This window comes from Protomyctophum bolini, assembly GCF_963924005.1.
Source record: "Protomyctophum bolini genome assembly, chromosome: 16".
In the NCBI taxonomy this organism is placed as follows: domain Eukaryota; kingdom Metazoa; phylum Chordata; class Actinopteri; order Myctophiformes; family Myctophidae; genus Protomyctophum; species Protomyctophum bolini.
In genome coordinates, this window is record NC_137877.1 from 11,212,390 (window position 1) to 11,238,925 (window position 26,536).

Genomic DNA, 26,536 nt, shown 5'->3' on the forward strand with positions numbered 1-26,536 from the left:
TTTTGCGGCCTTGCAGTTGTACAATGATCTTCCTAGGCTGTTTAGAGGGTGAACGATTTATTTTAAGTTGAAAATAGATTTTATTTTTCCAGAGAAGTCAAACAGATGTTTTATCACTGCACATGGTATATTATATAAAAATACATTTCAAACAGGACTAAAAATCAATCACTTTTGGGGTTAGGTTATAATAAAATCATATTTATAAACATGAAAATTAGGATAATCTAATCACACAACTTTGTTGCAATAACTTGCAGTTTTTTCTAACAGCTGAGTCCAAGAGAGAAGCTAAACTCTTACTGAATCTAACGGGTAATTTCACAGAATTATAGGCTGTATGCCAGTATTCTTGGATTGCATGACTACACAAACTAATTCTATGCTTTACATCATCACATAATTCACACAATTCTGTATATTGACATAATTCAATTTAATATAAATTTGCATAATCTCACCCTGGCCACTAATCTTCACTCTCCTCATCCTCTGCAGCTGTGTAGATGACCTGGTTCCTGCGTTTGATCCTCGGGGTTATGCCAGTAGGTCCAGTGCATCCTTCATCACTGCTACGTTTGGGGATTCGCACCATGGGGGCCTCCCCTTCTCCGCTATCCGAGAGTGCCTCGCCTTCTGTTGAGGGCTGGGTGCGGGTCACGGATGGAGTAGAGTGGGAGCCAGGAGACATAGGAAAGGAGGACAGCTCGGGCGGTGATGTGTCACATTTAGGTTTTGGCAAAACCATGCGGCCTGGGGAACGGATCTCTCTGGAGGCGCTGTCAAAGCTCCCATCGCCCTTTGAATCGGAACCAATTTCAGCTAATTCCTTAGCCTCTCCTTTCTCTTCTTCCTCCCACTCCTCTTCTATAGTGATCTCATCAGGATTATATGAACTTGACAATCCTGATGCCGACGTGTCGGTTGGATACTCGCTTGGCTCATCCGCACTTCCTGTACTGGATTGGTCATCGTCCTCATCCTCTCCCTCCCCTCTGGCGCTCCCATGAGCACCTCCCTGTCCAATCTGGGCATAGATGTCTGTGAGGCCCAACGTGGCACAGAGCTCTGTCGTCTGTGGGTTGGTGCTGTAGTTTGGGCCTGCATCGGACCGTGGCTTGGCTGGGTCATAAACTGGTACAGTCCTGCTAAAGTTGTCTGGAATGACTAAATCCCCATTCATCTCCTCTACCACAGCCATCATGGCAGCTTCTGAAGCGCTGAAGTCCCACCTGAAGTTAATATATCATGCAAACCACATGAGTATGTGTGGCTGAATTAGGCATTTGAATGATTATTTTCATTCAATCCGTTAACCTGTACACATTTACAGTATGTAAAAAGTAAACACCCCTAGGCTAAGGCCAATGGTTTTTCCGTGCAACAAGCACAAGACAACTTGACAGTGGCACAATAATGAATTGAACTGAAAATGTAATTGAATAAAACAGGTGTTTGAAACAACCACAGAAAGTGATGGTCAAATTGAATTTGTCCGACAGTGAGCAGTGTGCCTTAGGCTATCAAATTGGGCCAAAATGACGTTTAATTATTCCTTCTAAAAACATAGGTTACTTGAACCATTTGAATATATATTTGAATATGTTTTTTTTTTTTATTATCTTGTGTGAGAGTTCCCAGGTTACCCGGCCGGTCCTATACTCTTTATTTAATTTTCATTCTCACTCTTTTTCTTACTTTCTTTCGAGTGAGAACTGAAACCAACGAGTATCTTTTCCATCACATGAAACGGGAAATAATCATAGGTTAGTACATGGCATGTACTAACCAAAACCTCATGCATTTCCAATAAGGGCTTTTTAGATTGCTCGGAGTGCAAACCACCCTTTATGTCCTATGTTGCATTGTGAACTCACTGTGGTCAAAAATTTATCACAAGCTTGTTGTTTGTTTGCTCATTTCAACTTGACATACATTCTATTTTCAATCTAGTGATGTGTGACTCCACCTGTTTGGCATGCTAGGCCAGGCCCACACCTTTTTCACAATCGTATATTAAAATGATTTTATATAATTATTGACAGCCGTAGTGTATGTGCATGTGTACCTTTCATGCAGGCCGTTGTTCTGTGGGGGGTTCCATGGATGCGGGGTGGTCCTCTGTAGGCTGTTAGTGGCCTTCAGAATTGCTAGCCACTCTGGATCATACTCCAAATCCTCAGAGGAGTCTGGTCTGTCTGGTAGCTCCACAATCTGAAATACAAGCATACCATTCCTCACTTAGACTTGACACAACTACATTTGAGTCTAAACCACCACCAATAGTCAATTGCTACATGTATGAGTCTTACCTGTAAAAATTCTCTGTAGGGCAAACATTTATCCAGAGACAGGAACTTAGTTGTACGTGGGGCAGCATTACCTTTAGGCTGCCAGGGAAGAAACACACCCATGTATAAAATAAGTACTGTAAATATCTGGACATAAACATTGAATTTAATTATCAGAGGGACTGAAATGAATAATGGCACAAACATTTCAGCAATTACTACACCCAGTTCTATCTACGGATACCACCAGCTACGTGGAACATAGTAAATGGAACTCGTTCTCACAGGGTGCTCCATGAGGGCAGCAAATTTGACGTGGAGATGTGCGGAGAACCAGTAGCTAGGCTGGAGGTGAGCCAGGAGCTCCGCTGCAGCAGGACTTCCTAGTGAGTTGGACTCCACCTCCTGACGCAGGAACTTCTTCTTACGCAGCAGCTCCTCTGTGCTTCCGTAGTTATAGATTCCTCTGGGCCAGTCGTGGCTCATGAAGATGTCAATTGGCATCTGGATCTGAGTCCAGACATGAATGATTTTTTTTTTATGAACAACAAATGGGAAGCATTTCTGATTGATATCAGAGTAATAGTTATTTTCTTTACCTGGTTTAATTTGAAGACGTCAATGTTTCGGATATGGTAAACACTTCTCAGAGTGTCTGGGTTGTATGGGGGGAACTCGTGGTGACCTGTAATAACATAACAACTGTTCATCTGTTCATTTAGACATAGTACAGTAACAGTGATGATGAATTAGACGGAAAGGTGGTTAAAGAACTCACCCTTCCTGTAGTCGTGTCCTTTAAAGATTCCAGACAAGCCACCAATTCTAATCCCTTTGTAACGAATGACACCGGCATAACCTGAGGGTAGATGAGCATATTATCAAGTGAGTGAATTAATTACACAAATACGCATTTGGATAATGCATCCATGCAATTTATTTTCGTTCTGAGGTATTCTATTTATAGTGACTCATAGGAATAGACTATGGGACAACCAGGTATAGTCTGGTGACCACCGGAGAGACGGGTGACAGCCGGAATGTAGACGGCACCCCGGGAGCAGTATGAGTTAGCGCCCCAGCCTGCATCCTCCGCGAGGAGGAAGCACAAAAACCTTCGATGAGGCCTCTTTCCCTAGTGGGTCTGATCGAGGGTAGCTACTGGGACGTAAGTCGGGACTTGATCACCCCGGCTGGGTCACCAGAGTGAGGGGTATGATGTTGAGAGACCCGAAACCCTGATGACCTTGGGATACATCACTGAGGATACGTCCCAGTTGCATCCATGCGATGTGTTTTCGTTTTGTTTCTTACAATAATTACATAATAATCAACTGTTATTTGAGATAATAGCAATTATTTTATATACCGGTAGGTAACTGCAATTATTTTGCATAATTGTAAATAATTGTTTCTGTGTTGAAGAATGCTCATACATTTTCCAAAATATTTAAAAAAAAAATTTAATTATTAAATATGTCACTCAAAATCATTCATTAATCACAATTATTTGTGACAATTAATCCTAAGATTGCACGATAGTGACCAAGCATATACCCAGATAGTAGATGTTGGGTGCTACCCAGCCTCCGTATGGCAGCTCCTGCATGTGGTTGGAAGCCTCATGATTCCCTCCAATAAAGATGGTCAGGACTGGAGCCTTCTTTTCTCCCGAGTAGTACCTGCAACACAATAGACACGCTGGTGTTCAAAGTGGTTAAATACTCTTGGTTAAAAGCTTTTCTTTTGGAGTGAGCATATTACTGACTTGTAGAAGGTCTGCATCGTTCTGTACTTGGCTGGCACAGCCATGCACTTCATGTCTCCTTCATTTCTCACTGCCTGGAAGTCCCCGCAGCACAGCAGCAGGTCCACCTTGAGCCCTTCCTTGTTCTCCAAAAAGCCAATCGTCTCATAGATCTTGTCCAGCTCGCCGTGGCAACAGCCCTCTACCGCAATCTTCATTGTGGTTCAACAGAGCAAGAGATCCCAGCGCAAATGCAGAAACTGAAGATATCTCGCTGCTCTGGGGGCTACTTTTGCTTGTTTTGATTTAGTTATTTTTGGTATTTCTGAGCTTGGCTTTGAGATGTCAGCGTCCAGAGATGCAAATCTACGGTCTTAACTTAATGAAGCGGTTATCTGTAAAGGATTCAAACAAACGAGAAACATTTAATAAGAGTAGGCATGGCATGCTGCATTTGTTTTGAGCTAAAATGTGCCAGCCTTGACAGGAGTGGAAAGAATTGTTCAATTCTTTGATGAATTGAACATGGTGGAACCTCTTGTAAACATGTAAGTGTAATGCTTTATTGGGTCGTGCACTCACAGTTAACAGTCTTTTGTATTGAGTTGTGCTTGAAATGTTTTTTTATTTATGAGGGCCAGTTTCGAATTGCAGCCGTCCGTAGGTGCCCTTTGAGAGCGGTTTTGAAGGAGTCATGGAATTCACATGTCTTAATGACAGTTGGTAGGGCGTTCCCCATTTTTTTGGCATAGGAGCGAAATTAATTTAGTCCCTTGTTTGTGCCGAATCTGGGTTGCACATAGTTTGTGCAACACGTCGGCGTAGATTAGCACATCGGCGACTAGGCCTACTCGATATAAATCATACATTACAGTGAATGAATGGGCAATTTATATCGTGAGATAACCATAGACTGTAGAAGCTTAACGCACAACGAGCCGTTGCAGCAGCTACCGAGATATATACTCACGGAGTTGGATTAATAACCGAAGAGTGTCTTTCTCCGTTCTTTCCTGACGTAACTCTACAAACTTTTCCACAGAATCATTTTCAAATTAGACCTAACAGCAGAACAAAAACACTATCAATTTTCCAGCACTGTCTAGTGAGCTAATCTAGTGAGCTAATTTAAGGCTTCCGGTGGACGATCTCTTCAAAATAAGAGTACCTCTAGAGTATTGAAAAAAATAATAATTTGCACATTAAAACTACAAATTAAGCATTTAAATGATGCTATAAGACACACATTATGTTTCTGTGTAAAAACAAGTAATTAAATAATAATAATAATAATAATAAAGTTATCTAAATGGATAAATGCTATTCACTGGAGTGCATGGACTTCATAAAGTGGACACTGGACAAAAGACGGCTCCGCGAGGCAACTATCTGGACATACCCACGCGTCCGGGGAGATGTCCTCTACCACACCCCACTCTCCGCTAAGCAGGAGAGGTGTAAAATTCACAGCAGCAGAGCTTCTACTGTGGTCAATGCAAAAAAAATTACCGTTTCCGGACCCAGAATGGACACTGGACAAAAGACGGCTCCGCGAGGCAACTATCTGGACATACCCACGCGTCCGGGGAGATGTCCTCTACCACACCCAACTCTCCGCTAAGCGGGAGAGGTGTAAAATTCACAGCAGCAGAGCTTCTACTGTGGTCAATGCAAAAAAAAATACCGTTTCCGGACCCAGAATGGACACTGGACAAAAGACGGCTCCGCGAGGCAACTATCTGGACATACCCACGCGTCCGGGGAGATGTCCTCTACCACACCCCACTCTCCGCTAAGCGGGAGAGGTGTAAAATTCACAGCAGCAGAGCTTCTACTGTGGTCAATGCAAAAAAAATTACCGTTTCCGGACCCAGAATGGACACTGGACAAAAGACGGCTCCGCGAGGCAACTATCTGGACATACCCACGCGTCCGGGGAGATGTCCTCTACCACCCCACAGTCTCCGCTAAGCGGGAGAGGTGTAAAATTCACAGCTGGAGCCCTTCTACTGGGGTCAATGCAAAACAAATACCGTTTCCGGACCCAGAATGGACACTGGACAAAAGACGGCTCCGCGAGGCAACTATCTGGACATACCCACGCGTCCGGGGAGATGTCCTCTACCACCCCACAGTCTCCGCTAAGCGGGAGAGGTGTAAAATTCACAGCAGCAGAGCTTCTACTGGAGTCAATGCAAAAAAAATACCGTTTCCGGACCCAGAATGGACACTGGACAAAAGACGGCTCCGCGAGGCAACTATCTGGACATACCCACGCGTCCGGGGAGATGTCCTCTACCACACCCCACTCTCCGCTAAGCGGGAGAGGTGTAAAATTCACAGCAGCAGAGCTTCTACTGGGGTCAATGCAAAAAAAATACCGTTTCCGGACCCAGACTGGACACTGGACAAAAGACGGCTCCGCGAGGCAACTATCTGGACATACCCACATGTTCAGGGAGATGTCCTGTACCACACCCCAGTCTCCGCTAAGCGGGAGAGGTGTAAAATTCACAGCTGGAGCCCTTCTACTGGGGTCAATGCAAAAAAATTACCGTTTCCGGACCCAGAATGGACACTGGACAAAAGACGGCTCCGCGAGGCAACTATCTGGACACACCCACGTGTTCAGGGAGATGTCCTGTACCACACCCCAGTCTCCGCTAAGCGGGAGAGGTGTAAAATTCACAGCAGCAGAGCTTCTACTGTGGTCAATGCAAAAAAAATGTACCGTTTCCGGACCCAGAATGGACACTGGACAAAAGATGGCTCCGCGAGGCAACTATCTGGACATACCCACGTGTTCAGGGAGATGTCCTGTACCACACCCCAGTCTCCGCTAAGCGGGAGAGGTGTAAAATTCACAGCTGGAGCCCTTCTACTGGGGTCAATGCAAAAAAATTACCGTTTCCGGACCCAGAATGGACACTGGACAAAAGACGGCTCCGCGAGGCAACTATCTGGACATACCCACGTGTTCAGGGAGATGTCCTGTACCACACCCCAGTCTCCGCTAAGCGGGAGAGGTGTAAAATTCACAGCAGCAGAGCTTCTACTGTGGTCAATGCAAAAAAAATTACCGTTTCCGGACCCAGAATGGACACTGGACAAAAGACGGCTCCGCGAGGCAACTATCTGGACATACCCACGTGTTCAGGGAGATGTCCTGTACCACACCCCAGTCTCCGCTAAGCGGGAGAGGTGTAAAATTCACAGCAGCAGAGCTTCTACTGTGGTCAATGCAAAAAAAATTACCGTTTCCGGACCCAGAATGGACACTGGACAAAAGACGGCTCCGCGAGGCAACTATCTGGACATACCCACGCGTCCGGGGAGATGTCCTCTACCACCCCACAGTCTCCGCTAAGCGGGAGAGGTGTAAAATTCACAGCTGGAGCCCTTCTACTGGGGTCAATGCAAAACAAATACCGTTTCCGGACCCAGAATGGACACTGGACAAAAGACGGCTCCGCGAGGCAACTATCTGGACATACCCACGCGTCCGGGGAGATGTCCTCTACCACCCCACAGTCTCCGCTAAGCGGGAGAGGTGTAAAATTCACAGCAGCAGAGCTTCTACTGGAGTCAATGCAAAAAAAATACCGTTTCCGGACCCAGAATGGACACTGGACAAAAGACGGCTCCGCGAGGCAACTATCTGGACATACCCACGCGTCCGGGGAGATGTCCTCTACCACACCCCACTCTCCGCTAAGCGGGAGAGGTGTAAAATTCACAGCAGCAGAGCTTCTACTGGGGTCAATGCAAAAAAAATACCGTTTCCGGACCCAGACTGGACACTGGACAAAAGACGGCTCCGCGAGGCAACTATCTGGACATACCCACATGTTCAGGGAGATGTCCTGTACCACACCCCAGTCTCCGCTAAGCGGGAGAGGTGTAAAATTCACAGCTGGAGCCCTTCTACTGGGGTCAATGCAAAAAAATTACCGTTTCCGGACCCAGAATGGACACTGGACAAAAGACGGCTCCGCGAGGCAACTATCTGGACACACCCACGTGTTCAGGGAGATGTCCTGTACCACACCCCAGTCTCCGCTAAGCGGGAGAGGTGTAAAATTCACAGCAGCAGAGCTTCTACTGTGGTCAATGCAAAAAAATGTACCGTTTCCGGACCCAGAATGGACACTGGACAAAAGATGGCTCCGCGAGGCAACTATCTGGACATACCCACGTGTTCAGGGAGATGTCCTGTACCACACCCCAGTCTCCGCTAAGCGGGAGAGGTGTAAAATTCACAGCTGGAGCCCTTCTACTGGGGTCAATGCAAAAAAATTACCGTTTCCGGACCCAGAATGGACACTGGACAAAAGACGGCTCCGCGAGGCAACTATCTGGACATACCCACGTGTTCAGGGAGATGTCCTGTACCACACCCCAGTCTCCGCTAAGCGGGAGAGGTGTAAAATTCACAGCAGCAGAGCTTCTACTGTGGTCAATGCAAAAAAAATTACCGTTTCCGGACCCAGAATGGACACTGGACAAAAGACGGCTCCGCGAGGCAACTATCTGGACATACCCACGTGTTCAGGGAGATGTCCTGTACCACACCCCAGTCTCCGGACGCGTGGGTATGTCCAGATAGTTGCCTCGCGGAGCCGTCTTTTGTCCAGTGTCCATTCTGGGTCCGGAAACGGTATTTTTTTTGCATTGACCCCAGTAGAAGGGCTCCAGCTGTGAATTTTACACCTCTCCCGCTTAGCGGAGACTGTGGGGTGGTAGAGGACATCTCCCCGGACGCGTGGGTATGTCCAGATAGTTGCCTCGCGGAGCCGTCTTTTGTCCAGTGTCCATTCTGGGTCCGGAAACGGTATTTTTTTTGCATTGACCCCAGTAGAAGGGCTCCAGCTGTGAATTTTACACCTCTCCCGCTTAGCGGAGACTGTGGGGTGGTAGAGGACATCTCCCCAGACGCGTGGGTATGTCCAGATAGTTGCCTCGCGGAGCCGTCTTTTGTCCAGTGTCCATTCTGGGTCCGGAAACTGTATTTTTTTTGCATTGACTCCAGTAGAAGCTCTGCTGCTGTGAATTTTACACCTCTCCCGCTTAGCGGAGACTGTGGGGTGGTAGAGGACATCTCCCCGGACGCGTGGGTATGTCCAGATAGTTGCCTCGCGGAGCCGGCTTTTGTCCAGTGTCCATTCTGGGTCCGGAAACGGTATTTGTTTTGCATTGACCCCAGTAGAAGGGCTCCAGCTGTGAATTTTACACCTCTCCCGCTTAGCGGAGACTGTGGGGTGGTAGAGGACATCTCCCCGGACGCGTGGGTATGTCCAGATAGTTGCCTCGCGGAGCCGTCTTTTGTCCAGTGTCCATTCTGGGTCCGGAAACGGTATTTTTTTTGCATTGACTCCAGTAGAAGCTCTGCTGCTGTGAATTTTACACCTCTCCCGCTTAGCGGAGACTGTGGGGTGGTAGAGGACATCTCCCCGGACGCGTGGGTATGTCCAGATAGTTGCCTCGCGGAGCCGTCTTTTGTCCAGTGTCCATTCTGGGTCCGGAAACGGTATTTTTTTTGCATTGACCCCAGTAGAAGGGCTCCAGCTGTGAATTTTACACCTCTCCCGCTTAGCGGAGACTGTGGGGTGGTAGAGGACATCTCCCCGGACGCGTGGGTATGTCCAGATAGTTTCCTCGCGGAGCCGTCTTTTGTCCAGTGTCCATTCTGGGTCCGGAAACGGTATTTTTTTTGCATTGACCCCAGTAGAAGGGCTCCAGCTGTGAATTTTACACCTCTCCCGCTTAGCGGAGACTGTGGGGTGGTAGAGGACATCTCCCCGGACGCGTGGGTATGTCCAGATAGTTGCCTCGCGGAGCCGTCTTTTGTCCAGTGTCCATTCTGGGTCCGGAAACGGTATTTTTTTTGCATTGACTCCAGTAGAAGCTCTGCTGCTGTGAATTTTACACCTCTCCCGCTTAGCGGAGACTGTGGGGTGGTAGAGGATATCTCCCCGGACGCGTGGGTATGTCCAGATAGTTGCCTCGCGGAGCCGGCTTTTGTCCAGTGTCCATTCTGGGTCCGGAAACGGTATTTTTTTTGCATTGACCCCAGTAGAAGGGCTCCAGCTGTGAATTTTACACCTCTCCCGCTTAGCGGAGACTGTGGGGTGGTAGAGGACATCTCCCCGGACGCGTGGGTATGTCCAGATAGTTGCCTCGCGGAGCCGTCTTTTGTCCAGTGTCCATTCTGGGTCCGGAAACGGTATTTTTTTTGCATTGACTCCAGTAGAAGCTCTGCTGCTGTGAATTTTACACCTCTCCCGCTTAGCGGAGACTGTGGGGTGGTAGAGGACATCTTCCCGAACGCGTGGGTGTGTCCAGATAGTTGCCTCGCGGAGCCGTCTTTTGTCCAGTGTCCACTTTATAAAGTCCATGCACTCCAGTGAATAGCATTTATCCATTTAGATAACTTTTTTATGTTATTTAATTACTTATTTTTACACAGAAACATAATGTGTGTCTTTACAATAACTTTAATGTAATAATAATACTAATAATGTAATGTAATAATTATTTAATTAACGAATTAAATAACCTTATCTTATTCTGAAGGCAACCGGATGTCTTAAATTAGCTAGCTCTCAGACAGGAAGTTCTAAATTAGCTCATAAGACGGAGCCCAATTTTCCCACCTTGCGTCCCTAAGCGCTGGCGCATGCGCAACACCATTTGGGGGTAAAATCATTTTGTACCACTATCAGCAGATTCCATTACTATTCTGAGGACAGAGGACTGCAACAATCACATCAATATTATTACTATGTTATTATAACACATCAAACGGTATACTATATTCAATGCTCGTGTATTGGTGCGAACAAAATATTTATATTTCATACAAGAGTGCTTCTGACGAATCGGTTAAATGTATTGTCCCGACTTACGTCACATGTATAATAACAATTACTTCATTAACGAATTCAATTCATTGTCGATCAATGAGCGGCAGTGAAGTTTACGTTATCATTGATATGTTTTCTGTTGTGGATATTAGGCGGCACGTGTCCGTTCAAAACAAATACCGGTAGCTATTAAATTATCCCCAAAAACACTTATTCGTGTTTCTACTTTTTTAAAGCCACAGTGAGCCACTCACTTCACTGTGTGAGGCTAGGGCAGAGCCATTGAAATACGAGTGGGTAGGAAAGTGCCATCGTTGCCAGACTTTGCGAGAAAAATGAGCAACCAGGTCTATGAAAACAAGACCAAAAGAAGCTACATGAGCATTTTTGAAAAATAGCCAATCTACAAGCTTACCTAAGATTGAGTGAGTCAAAAACTACTATAGGCTACTATTAAACAACGTAGATCTGCTATTTTCAAAATACTATTGGAAAATATGGAGAATACACACACACACACGCACACACACACACACACACACACACACACACACACACACACACACACTCACTGACTTTAGAGGAAAAACAAGCCCAAAGTCGCTTATAATAAGCAGACATGGCAACACTGGAAAGTGCTGCTCCGATTGGGGCGCTCGATCGGGGGAAGAGAGATGGCGTGCTTGTTGGAGGCCCCTCTCCGCATCAGTGTGCTGTCTGTGAGTCCCACACTCATCCTTCACTACAGATCTGTATACTTTCCATTGCATTCACCCTGACACTGCATGCACCATGTAGTTTGACGGGTCGTATGGAGCTACCAGACGGACGAGTCAATATGAAAGGGGTCTAAGTTGTCCTGCTAGCCCGCGAGCTAAAGGGCTTTGCAACATGCACAGCAAGGGCGGTCCACCTACGTAGATGACGGCGAACACTTTTGTGTCACGCCGTGTCCCCGACGGGCGGGGATCGAACGGGAATCTCATTCGAAAGATGTGTGCGATCGCCGCCGCGATCCACCCGTCGGCGTACCGTGTGACTTAAACCAAACGCCTTCTGGAGCTGTCAGTGTCACCCGGAATGAGTTAGCCGAGCTAGCCACATTGAAAGTACTGTTTAGAAAAATAATGGATTAAACGTGCTGTGTAAGCCCAGTGCAGACAACGAGCTTCAGATCAGATGCATCAGATCCGATCCAATCATGATCCAACTAGTTTACCTTTCTCCTAATGTTATATACCTAATAATAGCTTCTCTATGCTAACGTCAGTTGCTCCAGATATGTATCACTATAGCGTTAACTCAGCAAAAGTTATCAGACTAGTGACTCAGCTGTTGATGTTTTTGATCGAGATATCATCCCCAAAGCTACACATCGTTATGATTTAGCTTCTTTTCTCACGTGATCACAGTGGCAGTGGTTGGGTTGCCAGATTAATTCATATCTTAGAGGAAACGCCCCCCCCACAGAGTTATTCTTACTACATGTGTTAACTGTTGTGTTGTGTTCACTGTTTTTGGCTGAAAGGACCCTGCGTGTCAGGAGGACGAGATATTCATTATTAGTAGTCTAGCTGATCGTTGTTTTCTCCATACATGGCCTAACTGGCTTTTCCACCACATGTATTGTTGTTACAGTTAGTATTGTTGTTACAGTCAGACCACATGCGAGTGAGATTGTATGTTGTTAACTTGTGTACATATTCATGCTTGGGTAATTTGGGGATATCTTGTTGAAAGCAGAGCACATAAGGCTAGACTGTCTGTGCTTCAGTCAGTGACTGGGGAAAGTTCTGGATCATATGAGGTTGCTGATAAAGTAGTAAACACAACACAGTTTCAGGTGACACACCTATATACATCTATACACCCACACACACACACACATCTATACATTTTACACATCTATAATATGTAGCACATTTCCAAGAGTGCATGTGCGTGAGATGTAGCCGCAATTTGCAACTCTATATTTTTTTTAATAATGGGATGAATCTAGAGTTTCAATACCGTCCATTGACTCCCCAGTCCCACTCATCCAAATTGCTTTTGCGATCTGCTTGTATTAAACGTTAAACTCACCATCATTGCAGCTCTAGGCGAAGCTTGAATTATCCTCTTTCAATCTGCCGAGCTTTTGTTTCATAAAAATCCACTGTAGACATGTTATTCTGTGCAGATGGTTCTTTTTCTAAGTGCTGGATTTTGGAAGCACTCGTCGTAAGTGATTGAACGGCCCTGCGTACCACCTGTTTTGAATTTGCACATAATGCAGGAGGCAGCAGCGTGACCCGTTAACAAAAACGAGTGCTTCCAAACTGCAACACTTAGAAAAAGAATCACCTGCACAGAATTTCTTGACAGAAAGTAGATCATAACATGTCTACGGTGGATTTGTATGAAACAAAGGCTCGGCAGATTGAAAGCGGATAATTCAAGCTTGGCCTAGAGCTGCAATGATGGTGAGTTTAACGTCATTTAATACAAGCAGATCGCAAACGCAAATTGGATGAGTAGGGAGTCAATGGAGGCTATTGCAACTCTAGATTCATCACATTATAAAACAATCTAGAGTTGCAAATTGCGGCTACATGAGATAGAAAGTGACTGTTATTTTGTCTCCCATGCCCATACAGGAAGTAACTGCCACCAGCCGCCACTATGTTGACAGACTGTTCGACCCCGACCCACAGAAAGTGCTGCAGGGAGTCATGTGAGTTCGGTACCACATCATTTTTGTGCACTGTCGATGTAAAAGTGTCCTTAATTTAGACGGCATCGTACGCCAAAGTATAAATTAGGGGTTGAATATGGGGAAGTATGTTGAACTTGAAATCTGATTTAAAAATGAAACTCATCCATCCTCACATGGCAGAGCGAGGTTTCACAGGTTTAGCATTTGAATACATACAACTGGTGTGAGCATGTTGATGGAGAGAGAGCTTGATTTGGAGAAAACACGAGTCACAGCAGTGTTTGTATGCCTCTGTTTACGTGTCGACAGATTTGCATGTGACTGTCTGTGAGAGTGCATTTCACTGTCTCTCCTCCTGTGGGCTGGACTCTGACCATTCATCTTTATTTTTAACCCAGACTAGGCTAGCTCTAGTTACTGGCCTGCTCCACTCCACTATCACAGCAGGTACCTGGTTTGACTGTGTATGTTTCCACTAGGATCATTCACCTGCGATATTTGATACTATATTGAACACATTCAGGGGAAGACATCACAAATTATGGAAATGTAGCAGACAGTCAGAGTTATTATGTTTGAACTGAAGAGGAACTTTACTGCTTTACTGTTAGTCTGTTTGTACCAGAATGCTTTGCTCTGCTGATACCACAGGTATTCTATTGTCTCTGTAATGCATCAGGTGACCATGCCCAGGGTCTTGCTTTGCAATGGCCTACAATGATTTTTTTTCTTTTTTTCCCCTAAGGAGCTTTGCATAGTTATCACTTGGTATCATCCTGCAAAATGTTTTTCCCTAAAGAAGACATCTAGTATTAAACAAGAAATATGGCTGGAAATATCCTAAACCAAATTATAGGGTACTCACTACTCACAGCAGGTCACATAATATTCAGTGGTGAGTGCCATCCACATTTGTTGTTGGAGTCAGCTTTGGGACAGTCAATTAAGCTTTCGCAGAGATTTTGTACAATCTAGTCAAATACATTTTCAATTCAAGTGTATTGTATCCTGATTTGTGATTAGCATTGTCATGGTTTCACCTGCACATGACGCAACCTTACCGTGATGCTATATGGACAGCTGTTGTGAAGCCTCTTTAGGCATATCTGTGTGTCTGATTTGTGGTGACGATGATAATAATATGCAATAACGTGCGTGTCTGTGTGTGTGTGTGTGTGTGTGTGTGTGTGCGCGTGGGTTTTCACAGTGACATGAAGAATGCCGTCATTGGAAACAATAAACAGAAAGCCAACCTGATTGTCCTGGGAGCTGTGCCCAGGCATGTGTCTCACACACCATCTCCTCAGTCCTCTTGCTCTCCCTTTCTGTCTTCTTCCCTTTCATTTTCTTACATGCCAACATGACCTCCTCACCCTCAGTCCATTTTATTTGGCAAAATACATATTGCATATACTGTACATTCAGTGGGAAAGTACCCGAGGCGGGGTTGGCGAAAGGGCCTTTCTGTGTGGAGTTTGCATGTTCTCCCCGTGTCCCCTAGGGTAGGTAGGTACCCTCACAAAAACATGCAGTAATCCTGGTCTCTAAACTGCCTCCCCCTGGCCAGCCGGGGCGCCTGATGGAGGGGAAAGGAACTGGTTGGAATAACGCGTTCCTTCCACGCGCTACGTCCAACCAGGGAAACTCCCCCCTGTCAGGTGTAAAGGAGCAACTTGGACACTCGGGCATGAAGGAAGCATGAGTTCAAGTCCGTTGCTCTCCCCATGTCCCCCATATACAGTATGGGGACTAGGCTGGTGGAGGGTGTGTAGAGCCCAGGATCACATTAGATAATTGACACAGGGGTGGAAAATGGGTTACAAAATCTTGGGATAAAAATTATAGGAAAAAAAAAAAGATATACAGAAGTAACCATGACACTACTGTTTATGTGTGTGAAACCAGCTTTGTGTCTGTTGGCTGTTTTGATCCAGGTTACTGTACTTGCTACAACAGAGCTCATCCAGCTCAGAGCTTAGAACAGAATGTGCCGTGGTGCTGGGCAGCCTCGCCATGGGCACTGAGAACAACATCAAGTCCCTAGTCGACTGTCACATCATACCTGCCCTGTTGCAAGGTAAACCACCTTTATTCACTTTGAAAGAGGCAAATCTAAGCCAAACCTGTGCTCATGTACCGGGTCTATAAAGTGTGTGTGTGTGTGTGTGTGTGTGTGTGTGCGCCACATCCCAGGTCTCCTGTGTCCAGACCTGATCTTCATCGAAGCCTGCCTCAGATGTCTCAGAACTGTCTTTATAAGTCCAGTCACTCCAGTGCAGCTGCTCTACACTGTACGTGGCCTGTGGTTTTACTTCACCCCAACTGTGTGTGTGTGTTCCACACACAACGGATGGTACAACAGCATTTATTGAGATACAACGACACAAAATGTCCTAATAGCCTTTTGTCTGTGCCTTTTTAGGACCCCACTGTGATCCCCCATCTTATGTCTCTACTGAGCCGCTCACAGAGGACACAGGAGTACATCACACAGATATTCTCCCATTGTTGCAAGGTTGGCACACACACACACACACACACACACACACACACACGCGCACACTCACAGTGTTTATTTCCTGGATAAGATTTATATTAACTGGACATGTGTATTCTTTCCAGACCCCAGAGCACCAGATGGTTCTTTTCAATCATGGCGCCATCCAAAATATCGCACCTCTACTTATATCTCCCTCTTACAAGGTAGGGTGTGGGTGTGGGTGTGGGGGTGTGTGTGTGTGTGTGTGTGTGTGTGTGTGTGTGTGTAGTACGTGCACAATCACATAAACACGTAAGTGTTTTTCTCCTTCATGTCTCTGATTCTCTCTCCCATTCTCTGTCTTTCTGTCTCTTCCTCCATGGTTTCTCCAGGTCCGGATGCAGGCGTTAAAGTGTTTCTCAGTCCTGGCGTATGAGAACACTCAGGTCTCAATGACACTGGTGAATGGTGAGGAATCTCCTCTCTCTTCAACTCTGTTCTCTTTTGACTCGTCACTTTGACTCTCTAATCTTTGACTCTTCCACTGTCTTGTGTTCTCTTCTACACACTTTTCTCCTCTCCTCTACTCATTCCATTTCATCAATGTCTTTCCAGTGCTGGTGGAGGGTGAGCTGCTTTCTCAGGTATTTGTCAAAATGATGCAACGGGACCAGCCCATTGAAATGCAGTTAACAGCCGCTAAATGGTAAGCAACTTTAGTAAATACAATGTCAAATTATTCGTACATTTATACCGGGTATAAAAGAGTGGATGAAGTTCTAAGAGTGAAAAACATAACTTATCAAAACGAATATCAAATATACATAAAGTGTTTGACAGTGTTCTGCAGTCTTTTGCGCAAATACATCAAATAGCAGCACGTATCAAATATGGTCAAAAGGGTTTGTATCCATAACTAAGAAATATCGGTGGTGGATAGTCATTCACACATTGGCCTCTTTTGTGTGTGTGTGTGTGTGTGTGTGTGTGTGTGTGTGTGTGTGTGTTTTAATAATGTGTGTTATAATAATTTTTATTTGCTCTCCTATTCTGCCAGTCTAACCTACATGTGTCGAGCTGGAGCCATCAGGACAGATGACAGCTGCGTAGTTCTAAAGGTGAGATAGCTATTTATTTACCTCGACCGTCATACTGCAGGGACACTCCCCCGTTGGCAAGATAATTGTGGGGGAAAAATGTTAACCCATTGATTAGGTCGATTCTACAAATGTCTTCTAAATGCTGACAGTTTTCTGAAAAACCCATGTTTCTATGTCAGTTGTTCTCTATTTCATGTCAAGTGTGCTCATTTTGTTTGAGTGTAGCCTCGGTACCCAGGCTTTTATTTTCGTTCGCATTTGGCTAAAAAAATGTAAGCCTGGGGAAACGCACTTGGAAATCTGGCATAGGAAGCCCACTTCCTTGTATTTTTCTGACCAATAGCAGAGGCGCGTTTCTCCAAATTTGGTGACGTCTGTGTTCTCCACTGTTTTCTACCCGGGAGGGGGAGGGGTGCGGGGGGACAGGTGCTCAGATCTGCGAGCCAATAGGATCCACTGCCTGTTTTTGACCGGCAACCCGCCCCTCTAGTCTAGACCAGAAATCATACAGGTTGGGCCAGGCTATAGTTTGAGCGTGAATACAATGTGATGGTATCCATGACCTCTCCCCCCAGACCTTGCCGTGCCTGGTGCGGATGTGCAGTAAAGAGCGCCTCCTGGAGGAGCGCGTGGAGGGTGCAGAGACCCTGGCCTACCTGATGGAGCCCGACGTGGAGCTGCAGAGGATCGCCAGCACCACTGATCACCTCGTCGCCATGTTGGCCGACTACTTCAAATACCCCAGCTCGGTGTCGGCCATCACCGACATCAAGAGGGTGTGTAGTGTGTGCATTTGCAGTGTTAACAGTTAACCCATTCAGGCCTGACGTTGAAATTTAAAAAATGTTTTCTAAATCATGACAATTTTCTGAACGTTTTTTCAAAAATAGCAGACCTACAAGTTCATAGCGCGCCACCGAGTGGCGCGCTATGAGCTTGTAGATCTGCTATTTTTCAATAGCTAAATTATAACATAATGTATGTAACCACCAAGAGAGGTATGTAACCTCTCTAGATAATTATCAGACTGGCCCCAGTAACTCTTAGTGGCTGGCTGAAAAATAAATTGTTACATATTTTTAGGGAAATTGATAAAATCCACAATCACAATGTTTAAGCTGTCCAATACATCAACATTTAGTGCTGGGTGGTAAAAAAGAAAAACTGAATTACTGCAGTCCTTAGTTCCTAACTTCCGAATACCTTTTTTCTAGTTAGAAATTAGAATCTTAAAGCCATTTTTGTTTATCCATTTTTGTTTAGTTTTCACTGTAAGTAACGGGTCTACTGTCTCTCTCCTGTGCAGTTGGACCATGACCTAAAGCACGCTCACGAGCTGAGACAAGCCGCTTTTAAACTGTACGCCTCATTGGGCTCCAATGATGAGGACATCCGCAAGAAGGTGACTTTTCCACTCAAACATATCTCTGCTGTCGGGGAGAAACCACCTAAATGTTAATTTTTCAGGTTAATGAAGAAAACCGTATATATATTTTTTTAAACAAAAGCAATACTGCCTCATCAAATTTGCAATTGTGAGTTACTCTAGGTGGTTTTGTCCGAAGCACTTTTTTAAATACTTTTCTTTGGTTAAATTATTTCAAAGCCAACACACAGATGTTCATTAGCGTTGATTAATGCTAATTAATCAATCCCTGCAGATCACAGAGACGGAGAACATGATGGACAGGATAGTCAGCGGCCTATCAGAATCTAGCATCAAAGTCCGTCTAGCAGCTGTCAGGTATGCTTGGTTCTATCATCCATCCATCTAGTCATGCTCTCACATTCTGATGACCCTGTGGTTTTTGAGTCCCTGTTTTTCTCTGAATTAAAAATGACTGCAGCCTCTTTTGTTTGTGTGTCTGTCTGTCTGTCTATCCAGGTGTCTCCACAGTCTGTCACGGTCGGTGCAGCAGCTAAGGACCAGTTTCCATGATCACGCAGTGTGGAAACCACTCATGAAGGTCAGTGGCCACTGTTGCCAAATCTTGCGTGTGAAAAATAAAGAAGCGACTAGGCTACTTGGCTATTTGAAAATGGTCGATCTACAACCTGACCAATTCCACCATCGATTCTTGACACTGTTAACCCATTCTGACCTGAGATCAGATTCATACGAGGTTTCCACTGGACACACACTGGTCTGATGAACCCATTCTGACCTGAGATCAGATTCTAAAAATGTCAGTCGTTCTTCGAATTTTTCAAAAATAGCAGACCTACAAGCTCATATCGCGCCACTCGGTGGCGCGATATGAGCTTGTAGATCTGCTATTTTTCAATAGGTAAAGCATAACATGATGCTAACACCAAAATGGGTGCCCGGTCAGAATGGGTTAAAAAAAAAAAAACATTTTAACACTTTGTGAGCCCACGCAAAACTTTCAAAAAATCACTTTCACCTAGAAACTCCATTCACACTTTATAATTCAGCTGACTGTGGAGACACATGCTGGAACCTTTTACTTTGAAATGTTTTATAGTTTCTGAGTTATTTAACTTAAACGCCCAATGCATTCTCAATGGCAATAACACAAACTTTGGCACCACATGTATGTTTTTTAAATAAAATATTAATTAATTAATATAAAAATTAAAAATAAATTTTATTAAAATTAATAAAAAAGACCACAGACTTGGGCATAAATCTTGTAAGGGGGTCCCTGGCACACAATATTTTCAGATGGGGACCTATAACAAGCATACAGTACATGGCAATGCTGTAAGTGGCATGTCTAGGACTCCTATCCCACCACATGGCATGTAGTAAGTGGGATCATGCATTATTAATTAATCAATTAATAATGTATTATCGGGAGTGAGCGTATGGAGGCCGAAAGTGTAGGGGGTGGCTCATTAAAACGGCAAGGCTTACCTGTGCTTATTTAACCCTAACCCAGCATATACTGAACAACCTCACAATCTCTACGCTTGTGCCAATTTTAACTTCTCATCCTTGTGTGGTTGTTTCTACTAGTTGTTACAGAATGCCCCAGATGAGGTCCTGGTTATGGCCTCCTCTACACTATGCAATCTGCTGCTGGAGTTCTCCCCCAGCAAAGAGGTACACACACAACACTAGATTGCAGATAATATGATGTAGAAAGTATGATGCATGCAGACTTCTAAAGAGAGTGTGTGTGTGTGTGTGTGTGTGTGTCTGTGTCTGTGTCTGTGTCTGTGTCTGTGTCTGTGTGTCTGTGCGCAGCCCATCCTTGAGTCAGGGGTGATAGAGTTACTATGCAGCCTAACCCAGAGTGACAGTCCTGCACTGAGGGTCAATGGGATCTGGGCACTGATGGTGAGAAAATGTTACTTAATATCCCTGTTCTTTATCACACCGTCCTTCTCACACACTTGATCTGTATATCATTGCATCTGCCTGGTACACTGACTATGGCCAGAGTGTTTAGTTTGTATATCTGTGTGTGTTTGTTGTAGAACATGGCGTTCCAGGCAGACCAGAAGGTGAAGGTGGAGATCGTGCGCTCGTTGGGCACGGAGCAGTTATTCCGACTGCTTTCAGACCCCGACACCAACGTGCTGATGAAGACCCTGGGCTTGTTACGCAACCTCCTGTCAACACGCCCGGTGAGAGAGACACACACACACACACACACACACACACACACACACACACACTCTAAGGCATTAAGCAACTAGTCAACTAGTTTACTAGTAAATCCACTAGTCGACCTTGTTGGTACTAGTTGATAAGAATAATAATATATCTTTTCCCCCGATTTTGTAGGCCTCAAGATCAGGTAGATTATAGTTATAGTCACCAATGTACACAGTTTTTAAACTCTACATATATTGTTTTACATAATAGGTAGTTAAACAACTAGTAAACTAGGCAACTAGTCAACTAGTAAAAATGACTAGAAGTGAATACCCTAACACACACACACACACCGTGTGCAACCTGACCAATTCCACCATCTTGACGCTGTTTTTAAATGCAAGCTCCACATTGAAAATATGGTGAGATGGTACAGACTAAAATAAAATGCAGTGTAAACCGTAGGCCAAGATGTCTCAAAAGTAGACCAATCGCCGGCAGATCAATGTGCACGCGCTGTATTCTGTCACGAATCATCCAGGAAAGCCTGAAATGTCATGTTATTTCACCACTCCTGCGTCCTCCTGGCTCGCCACTGTTCCACAGATGCAAACGCTGAGACATGTTGCCCTCTCTCTCCCCCTTTCTCCCACACACTAACTATCCCTGTCTGCCCCATCTTTCCTTGGTGTTCTCAGCACATTGACCAGATCATGAGTTCTCATGGGAAGCAGATCATGCAGGCGGTCACTCTCATCCTGGAAGGAGAGCACAGCATAGAAGTCAAAGAACAGGTTGGGCTATAATGGATATAATGGAATGAACTGTATATGGGGTAAAATGCTAAGTCAGAAAGACCCACTGTTGAGCACATTCTACTGGTAAGTGGCACTGATGTGAGGGGTGCCTTTTGGGGTCAACTACAAAGTCCATAGACTTGGCTGCCACATTACGTCATGGAGGGCATGGATAAGACCAACATAAAATGTCCATAGACTTGGCTTGCCACATGAGGTCACGTGGGGGCATGAATAAGACCAACAGAATGTCCAGACTTGGCTGCCACACAGTCCATAGACTTGGCTGCCACATGACATCATGTCTGAAAGCCAGACGTTGGAGGGGGTATCGCCCCTCAAAAATGTTTGTCACACTTTGTGTGCATACCCAAGGTCATAATGAGGACATGAATACCCAACAAATCGACATATAAGATTACAACATACGACACTATACACCCTCAGCGGTGATTTCCTGCTTGCATAGTGCAAGACAACGGAAATTACAAGAGAACGCACAGAAGCATGTCTAATAGCAATGCAATCGCAAGGAAGAGAGAGGAGAGAGCTAGCCATTAGCGACTGGTAGAACTTCTGCAACATTTCTGTGTTGTCAGAACCAAGCAGCAATACAAGGGAGCTGACTAAACTAACTGTCTCTCTTGTACCTCAGACTCTGTGCATCCTGGCCAACGTCGCAGACGGCAACACAGCCAAGGATCTCATCATGACCAACGACGACATTCTCCAGAAAATCAAATACTACATGGTACGTCACAAAGCTCCTCTAAATGTTTTTGTGGTGGAATAAATTATCCAGAAATGTAGGAAAAATTGCATCAAACTATTCATTTGGAGATGCCTCATACATACAGGTCGATGCTTTTATTTGTGGTGAAATGTCGACCTTGTTAATAAAATCGCCACATAATAATCGTACTCTGTGTGTGTGTGTGTGTAATCATGACACAATGCAAAAGGATATTTTTGGCTATTGTGGCTAATACGCATTATATGCCTTAATACATTATAATTGCCTCCTGTAACACAACATTTAAATATTTTAGAAAGTATAGTTAGAAAGTATTATTGTAATTAAATTAAAAACATTTTCGGGAAATATTGCACGTTGCTATATTTGGTAACCACTTTATGAAAGCGATAATCTCTGCCTTGCATTGAGCCGAACAACTCTGTGTGTTAATGACAATATACCATGGCCTGTCGTAAGTTATTGCTTATTATTCTCATCTCTTTCTCCGTCTCTCTCTCTCTCCCACATTCCTCTCAGGGGCATTCGAATGTGAAACTGCAGCTGTCCGCTACATTCTGCATCTCCAACCTGATCTGGAACGAGGAGGATGGTGAGTGTCACGCCCCCAGAGGTGAGAGAGGGAAGTTAACTACATGAACGATCTGGTGAAAATGGCACATCTACTGTGTAGCTTATCGGCTATATTTAGTGCAGTCCACTAGGAGCCTCTGATGACCCTACGACTTAACCCATTTTAGTGTTTTAAACATTGTTATAATTTAGCTATTGACAAATAGCAGATCTACAAGCTCATAGCGTGCCACCGAGTGGCACGCTACGAGCTTGTAGGTCTGCTATTTTTGAAAAATCGTGGCGCAAATTTGGAAACATAGGTATTTCAGAAAACTCTCTTGATTTAGAAGGCATTTTTTTAATTTCGACGTCAGGCCTAAATGGGTTAAGTAAATATGGTTTATGTAAAGGAGAACTTTACCCTGTTTCAACCTTATCGACCTATATCATGCTCATTATAAGATGCCACAATTTGAGTTCACTCTGTGTCTAATTGGTGGGCTGTGGATAGTTCAGAAACCTGCCATGATAACATCGATGGAGGATTCCAAGCTAATGGAAACGACAGCCTAACCCTTTTCCTGTGTGTGTGTGTGTGTGTGTGTGTGTGTGTGTGTGCGCGTGTGTGCGTGCGTGCGTGCGTGCGCAGGCTCTCAGGAGCGGCAGGATAAACTGAGGGAGATGGGGTTTGTAGATATCCTGCACAAACTGACCCAATCCTCTGACCCCAATCTCACTGACAGGTGTGTTTCCATCTGTGTTTCACCATGCATGCACAGTTGCACACGCTAACCCGCCGCTGTCGGGTGGAAATTGGAAACCATGTATGTCCAAAACTGTTACTTTTCAGAACGTCGGGGAAAAAACGACCCAGTTGTCCGTGTCCCAGTGGATCGTTCTATTTAGTCACAAGTGCTTGTTGATACTATTCATTGTTTCAATAGTATAAAACCCAGTCAGACATAGCCTTTTTTTTAGGTTTCTGCCTGACGGCAACAATAATGAAGGTACTACACTAATTCAGACAGACAGACACACACATGTGTAAGTTAAGCCCCCCCTAGGGTTTCTTACCTCGCCAGCAGTCCGGCACAGTATTTCGTAGGAAAGAATGTACCGGTATTATGATTCATATTGTATAAATCAAAATCGAATAGTACAGAAGATACACTTAAGTACAGAAGCAAAATGTTTATTACATGCTAATAAAACTGCTGAGGAGGTCATACTAACTCATATTTTTATTTGTATAACCCCAAGGGCGAAGACAGCAATGCAGCAGTACCTGGCGTGACCACACGGGGGGGTGGATTCCCCTTGTTGCCAGCCTAACTAACAATCGAGGGAAGACCTGCAGACTTCTCTTTTTTTTTCCCCTTAAGTTTTTTTTTTAACCCCAAGATTTTGATTTGATGCACAGAGACACCTATTATTATTATCATTATTATTATTATTATTATTATTATTATTTTAATCTACAGCAGGTCTCCCCCTCACCAAGACCCCTCCTCCCTGCACCAACTGCTTCCCCAACCCAACCCCTGTCCCCCTCTCTCCAAAACTCAGCAAGGGGGACTTGAGGTGGTCGATGGTTGCTGCTGTTGGGCAACTAACGGTTATATGGGGGTGGTCTCTGTGGTTTCAGCCCCCCCCCCCCCACACACACACACACACACACACACACACACACACACACCTTTTTATTTTCAATACACGAATGAGGTGATATTTTTTTTTCTCTCTGAGGCTTGTGAAGACCCCCCTCTTTGGAGTACAGCAGTCTAATGAGTGCCATCATGTGGCCAGGAGGCCTCGGTGCTTTTGGACTCCCAAGCAGTGTGGACTGTGGAGGCTCTGTCTCAAAGAGAACCGGACTTTGGTTCGAACCCGAGGGCAGGGCTGTGTGGGAGAGCGACCGCTTCCTGGGTTTTATTTTTGCTAATTAATTATTCGGTAACAATATGTACAAATATTCTTAATATTATTGTTATTTTTAGGACACGAGAAAGGACATGTTTGGAGAGAAGGAAAAAAAAACCCGACAAGACTGCTTATTTTGAAGTTTTTTTTTTGTGTTGGTGTTTATTTTCTTTTCTTTTTTTTGTGAATACATACCTCGTAAATATATATAAATATAAACATAAATATATTTTTTGGATTTTTATTTTCCTCCGCTCCCCCTTTTGATTTTGTTTCCCCAATATGTGTGATGCGTAACCTCTGGTAGCAGAGTGAATCCACCGCAGTGTGACACAACTACACCCTGGACTCTAGCAAGGTTTACTGAGGCCAATGAGGATATATACATTTTCTCTGTGTGCCCTCACACACACACACACACACCACTGCTTCTGTGTGCTCTTAACTTTTCTCTCGTTTGAAAGGAATGGAATGTTGGCGGTATTACTATTGTGGTGTAGTAGGTGTACTGTTGACCTATTATTATATATATATATATTCCCAATGGGAAATGCCGTTCTATTGCAGATAGATACGCCACTACCCTGACCTTTTCAAATTAGCAGGCTTCGTGTACAGAGGAGCGTGTGTAATATCTCTCAACACCTCTGCATACTCGCAATTTTAATCTCCAGCGCATTCCCTGCTGCGTGCTCTGCATCCCGTCTCATCCACTTTAAATATCAAGACGCGAGAAAGAGGTCTGCTGGAGGTCCATGTTTTCTGTCGGCTCTAATCTCTCTCTAGTTGTGTTTTGGGACGGCGGGTGTCAGGAATGAAAGCAGGAAATAATAATTTGTCCTGGCCACCCTGGGGGACAAAGCATTAATTTTCCACAATACAATAATACTACATTGTTGTTTTCTCCCCTTCTGCTGTATGAGTTTCTCTGCCTCTCAGAAGCCTTTCTAGACTGTTGCCCCTTGACATTTCAAACCTTTTTGTTGAAGCTCTGATAGGACGAATGTTACCAATGAAAAATATATGCAGACTTGAAAGAAGGACCCTCGTTTGTGTTTGTGCGTCTTATTTCTCAGAATGTTTTATGGTTATGGTTACTCAAGACATAATCATAAACAAACACCCATATATAAGCAGCATGACTAGTCTCAGACAGAAGATTTAGATGTGAAAATGTTCAAAAGATTGGATTCAAACCAGGGTTATATATAACAACACTATGCCACTGATTTACTATGACAATAACTAGAAAATACTTTTCCTGAAGAAACCGTGAGGTCTTGAGTAGCGATCCGTACTCTGATGTGATGTCCCTCTGTCTTCCGATTCCGATTTGTTGACCCACATGCTGTCACAGCCCAGCAGGATAACGGTCCCGGGAATAAACCTGTACGATGACGTCACAGCCCAGGAAGAACATGCAAAACATATAAAGGATTTAAGTTAGTTACTGCGTTTCATTAGCAGGACGGCGCTTTGGATATCGTCTTCACACATGCAATGTTCTAATCCAGGTTGTGTTATTATTACCACATGTACAGTAGTTCCGCTCAAACAGTTTTTTGGTTGTGGAATCAATGTGTCCGTGCGAGACAGCGATGAGTCCGCGCGGCCGTGTGTGTTCGCTGGGGGTCCGCCACCCTCTGAAGCAGTGATACTCAACCTCAGGCCCGCGGGCCACATCAGGCCCGCGGGACCATTATGACTGGCCCACCAATGAAAATCTAAAAAAAAAGAAGAAAAAAAAATCTGGAAAATGAAATAAAAATA

General features: G+C 44.7%; 2 protein-coding genes across 3 annotated transcripts; one reads left to right on the plus strand and one right to left on the minus strand.

Moving 5' to 3' along the window:
* Positions 1 to 52: 52 nt before the first annotated feature.
* dbr1 (debranching RNA lariats 1) lies at positions 53 to 5,132 on the minus strand. Its single transcript, XM_080784975.1, has 9 exons — positions 5,009 to 5,132; positions 4,060 to 4,433; positions 3,849 to 3,973; positions 3,070 to 3,150; positions 2,891 to 2,976; positions 2,577 to 2,801; positions 2,313 to 2,390; positions 2,069 to 2,214; positions 53 to 1,232 (listed from the first exon to the last, which is right to left on the minus strand). Exons 2-9 carry the CDS (start codon positions 4,254 to 4,256, stop codon positions 470 to 472), a joined length of 1,701 nt encoding a protein of 566 aa, XP_080641101.1. The 5' UTR covers positions 4,257 to 4,433; positions 5,009 to 5,132; the 3' UTR covers positions 53 to 469.
* A 6,404-nt stretch (positions 5,133 to 11,536) lies between these two features.
* On the plus strand, positions 11,537 to 25,821 carry armc8 (armadillo repeat containing 8). 2 transcript variants are annotated; one of them, XM_080786335.1, is made up of 22 exons: positions 11,537 to 11,620; positions 13,538 to 13,614; positions 14,804 to 14,875; positions 15,531 to 15,673; positions 15,790 to 15,887; positions 16,019 to 16,111; positions 16,219 to 16,299; positions 16,468 to 16,543; positions 16,691 to 16,781; positions 17,133 to 17,193; positions 17,751 to 17,951; positions 18,482 to 18,577; positions 18,837 to 18,919; positions 19,061 to 19,142; positions 20,156 to 20,242; positions 20,387 to 20,479; positions 20,620 to 20,769; positions 21,439 to 21,534; positions 22,193 to 22,288; positions 22,811 to 22,883; positions 23,496 to 23,589; positions 24,107 to 25,821. In XM_080786335.1, the coding sequence occupies exons 1-22, from the start codon at positions 11,576 to 11,578 to the stop codon at positions 24,138 to 24,140; spliced, it is 2,022 nt and encodes a 673-aa protein (XP_080642461.1). In that variant the 5' UTR covers positions 11,537 to 11,575; the 3' UTR covers positions 24,141 to 25,821. The 2 variants fall into 2 exon arrangements, with proteins under 2 accessions (XP_080642461.1, XP_080642460.1); XM_080786334.1 differs by having other exon boundaries at positions 11,542 to 11,620; positions 22,811 to 22,904.
* Positions 25,822 to 26,536: the final 715 nt, after the last annotated feature.

Coding starts and splice junctions, on each gene's coding strand:
- dbr1 (XM_080784975.1), bottom strand. CDS start 4,256: ATGAAGATTGCGGTAGAGGGCTGTTGCCACGGCGAGCTGGACAAGATC. Junction 3,151..3,848: donor ACCCAACATCTACTATCTGG/GTATATGCTTGG, acceptor ATCTACCCTCAG/GTTATGCCGGTGTCATTCGT. Junction 2,391..2,576: donor CTGCCCTCATGGAGCACCCT/GTGAGAACGAGT, acceptor CTTCCCTGGCAG/CCTAAAGGTAATGCTGCCCC.
- armc8 (XM_080786334.1), top strand. CDS start 11,576: ATGGCGTGCTTGTTGGAGGCCCCTCTCCGCATCAGTGTGCTGTCT. Junction 15,674..15,789: donor CATACCTGCCCTGTTGCAAG/GTAAACCACCTT, acceptor GCCACATCCCAG/GTCTCCTGTGTCCAGACCTG. Junction 20,770..21,438: donor ACCTCCTGTCAACACGCCCG/GTGAGAGAGACA, acceptor TGGTGTTCTCAG/CACATTGACCAGATCATGAG.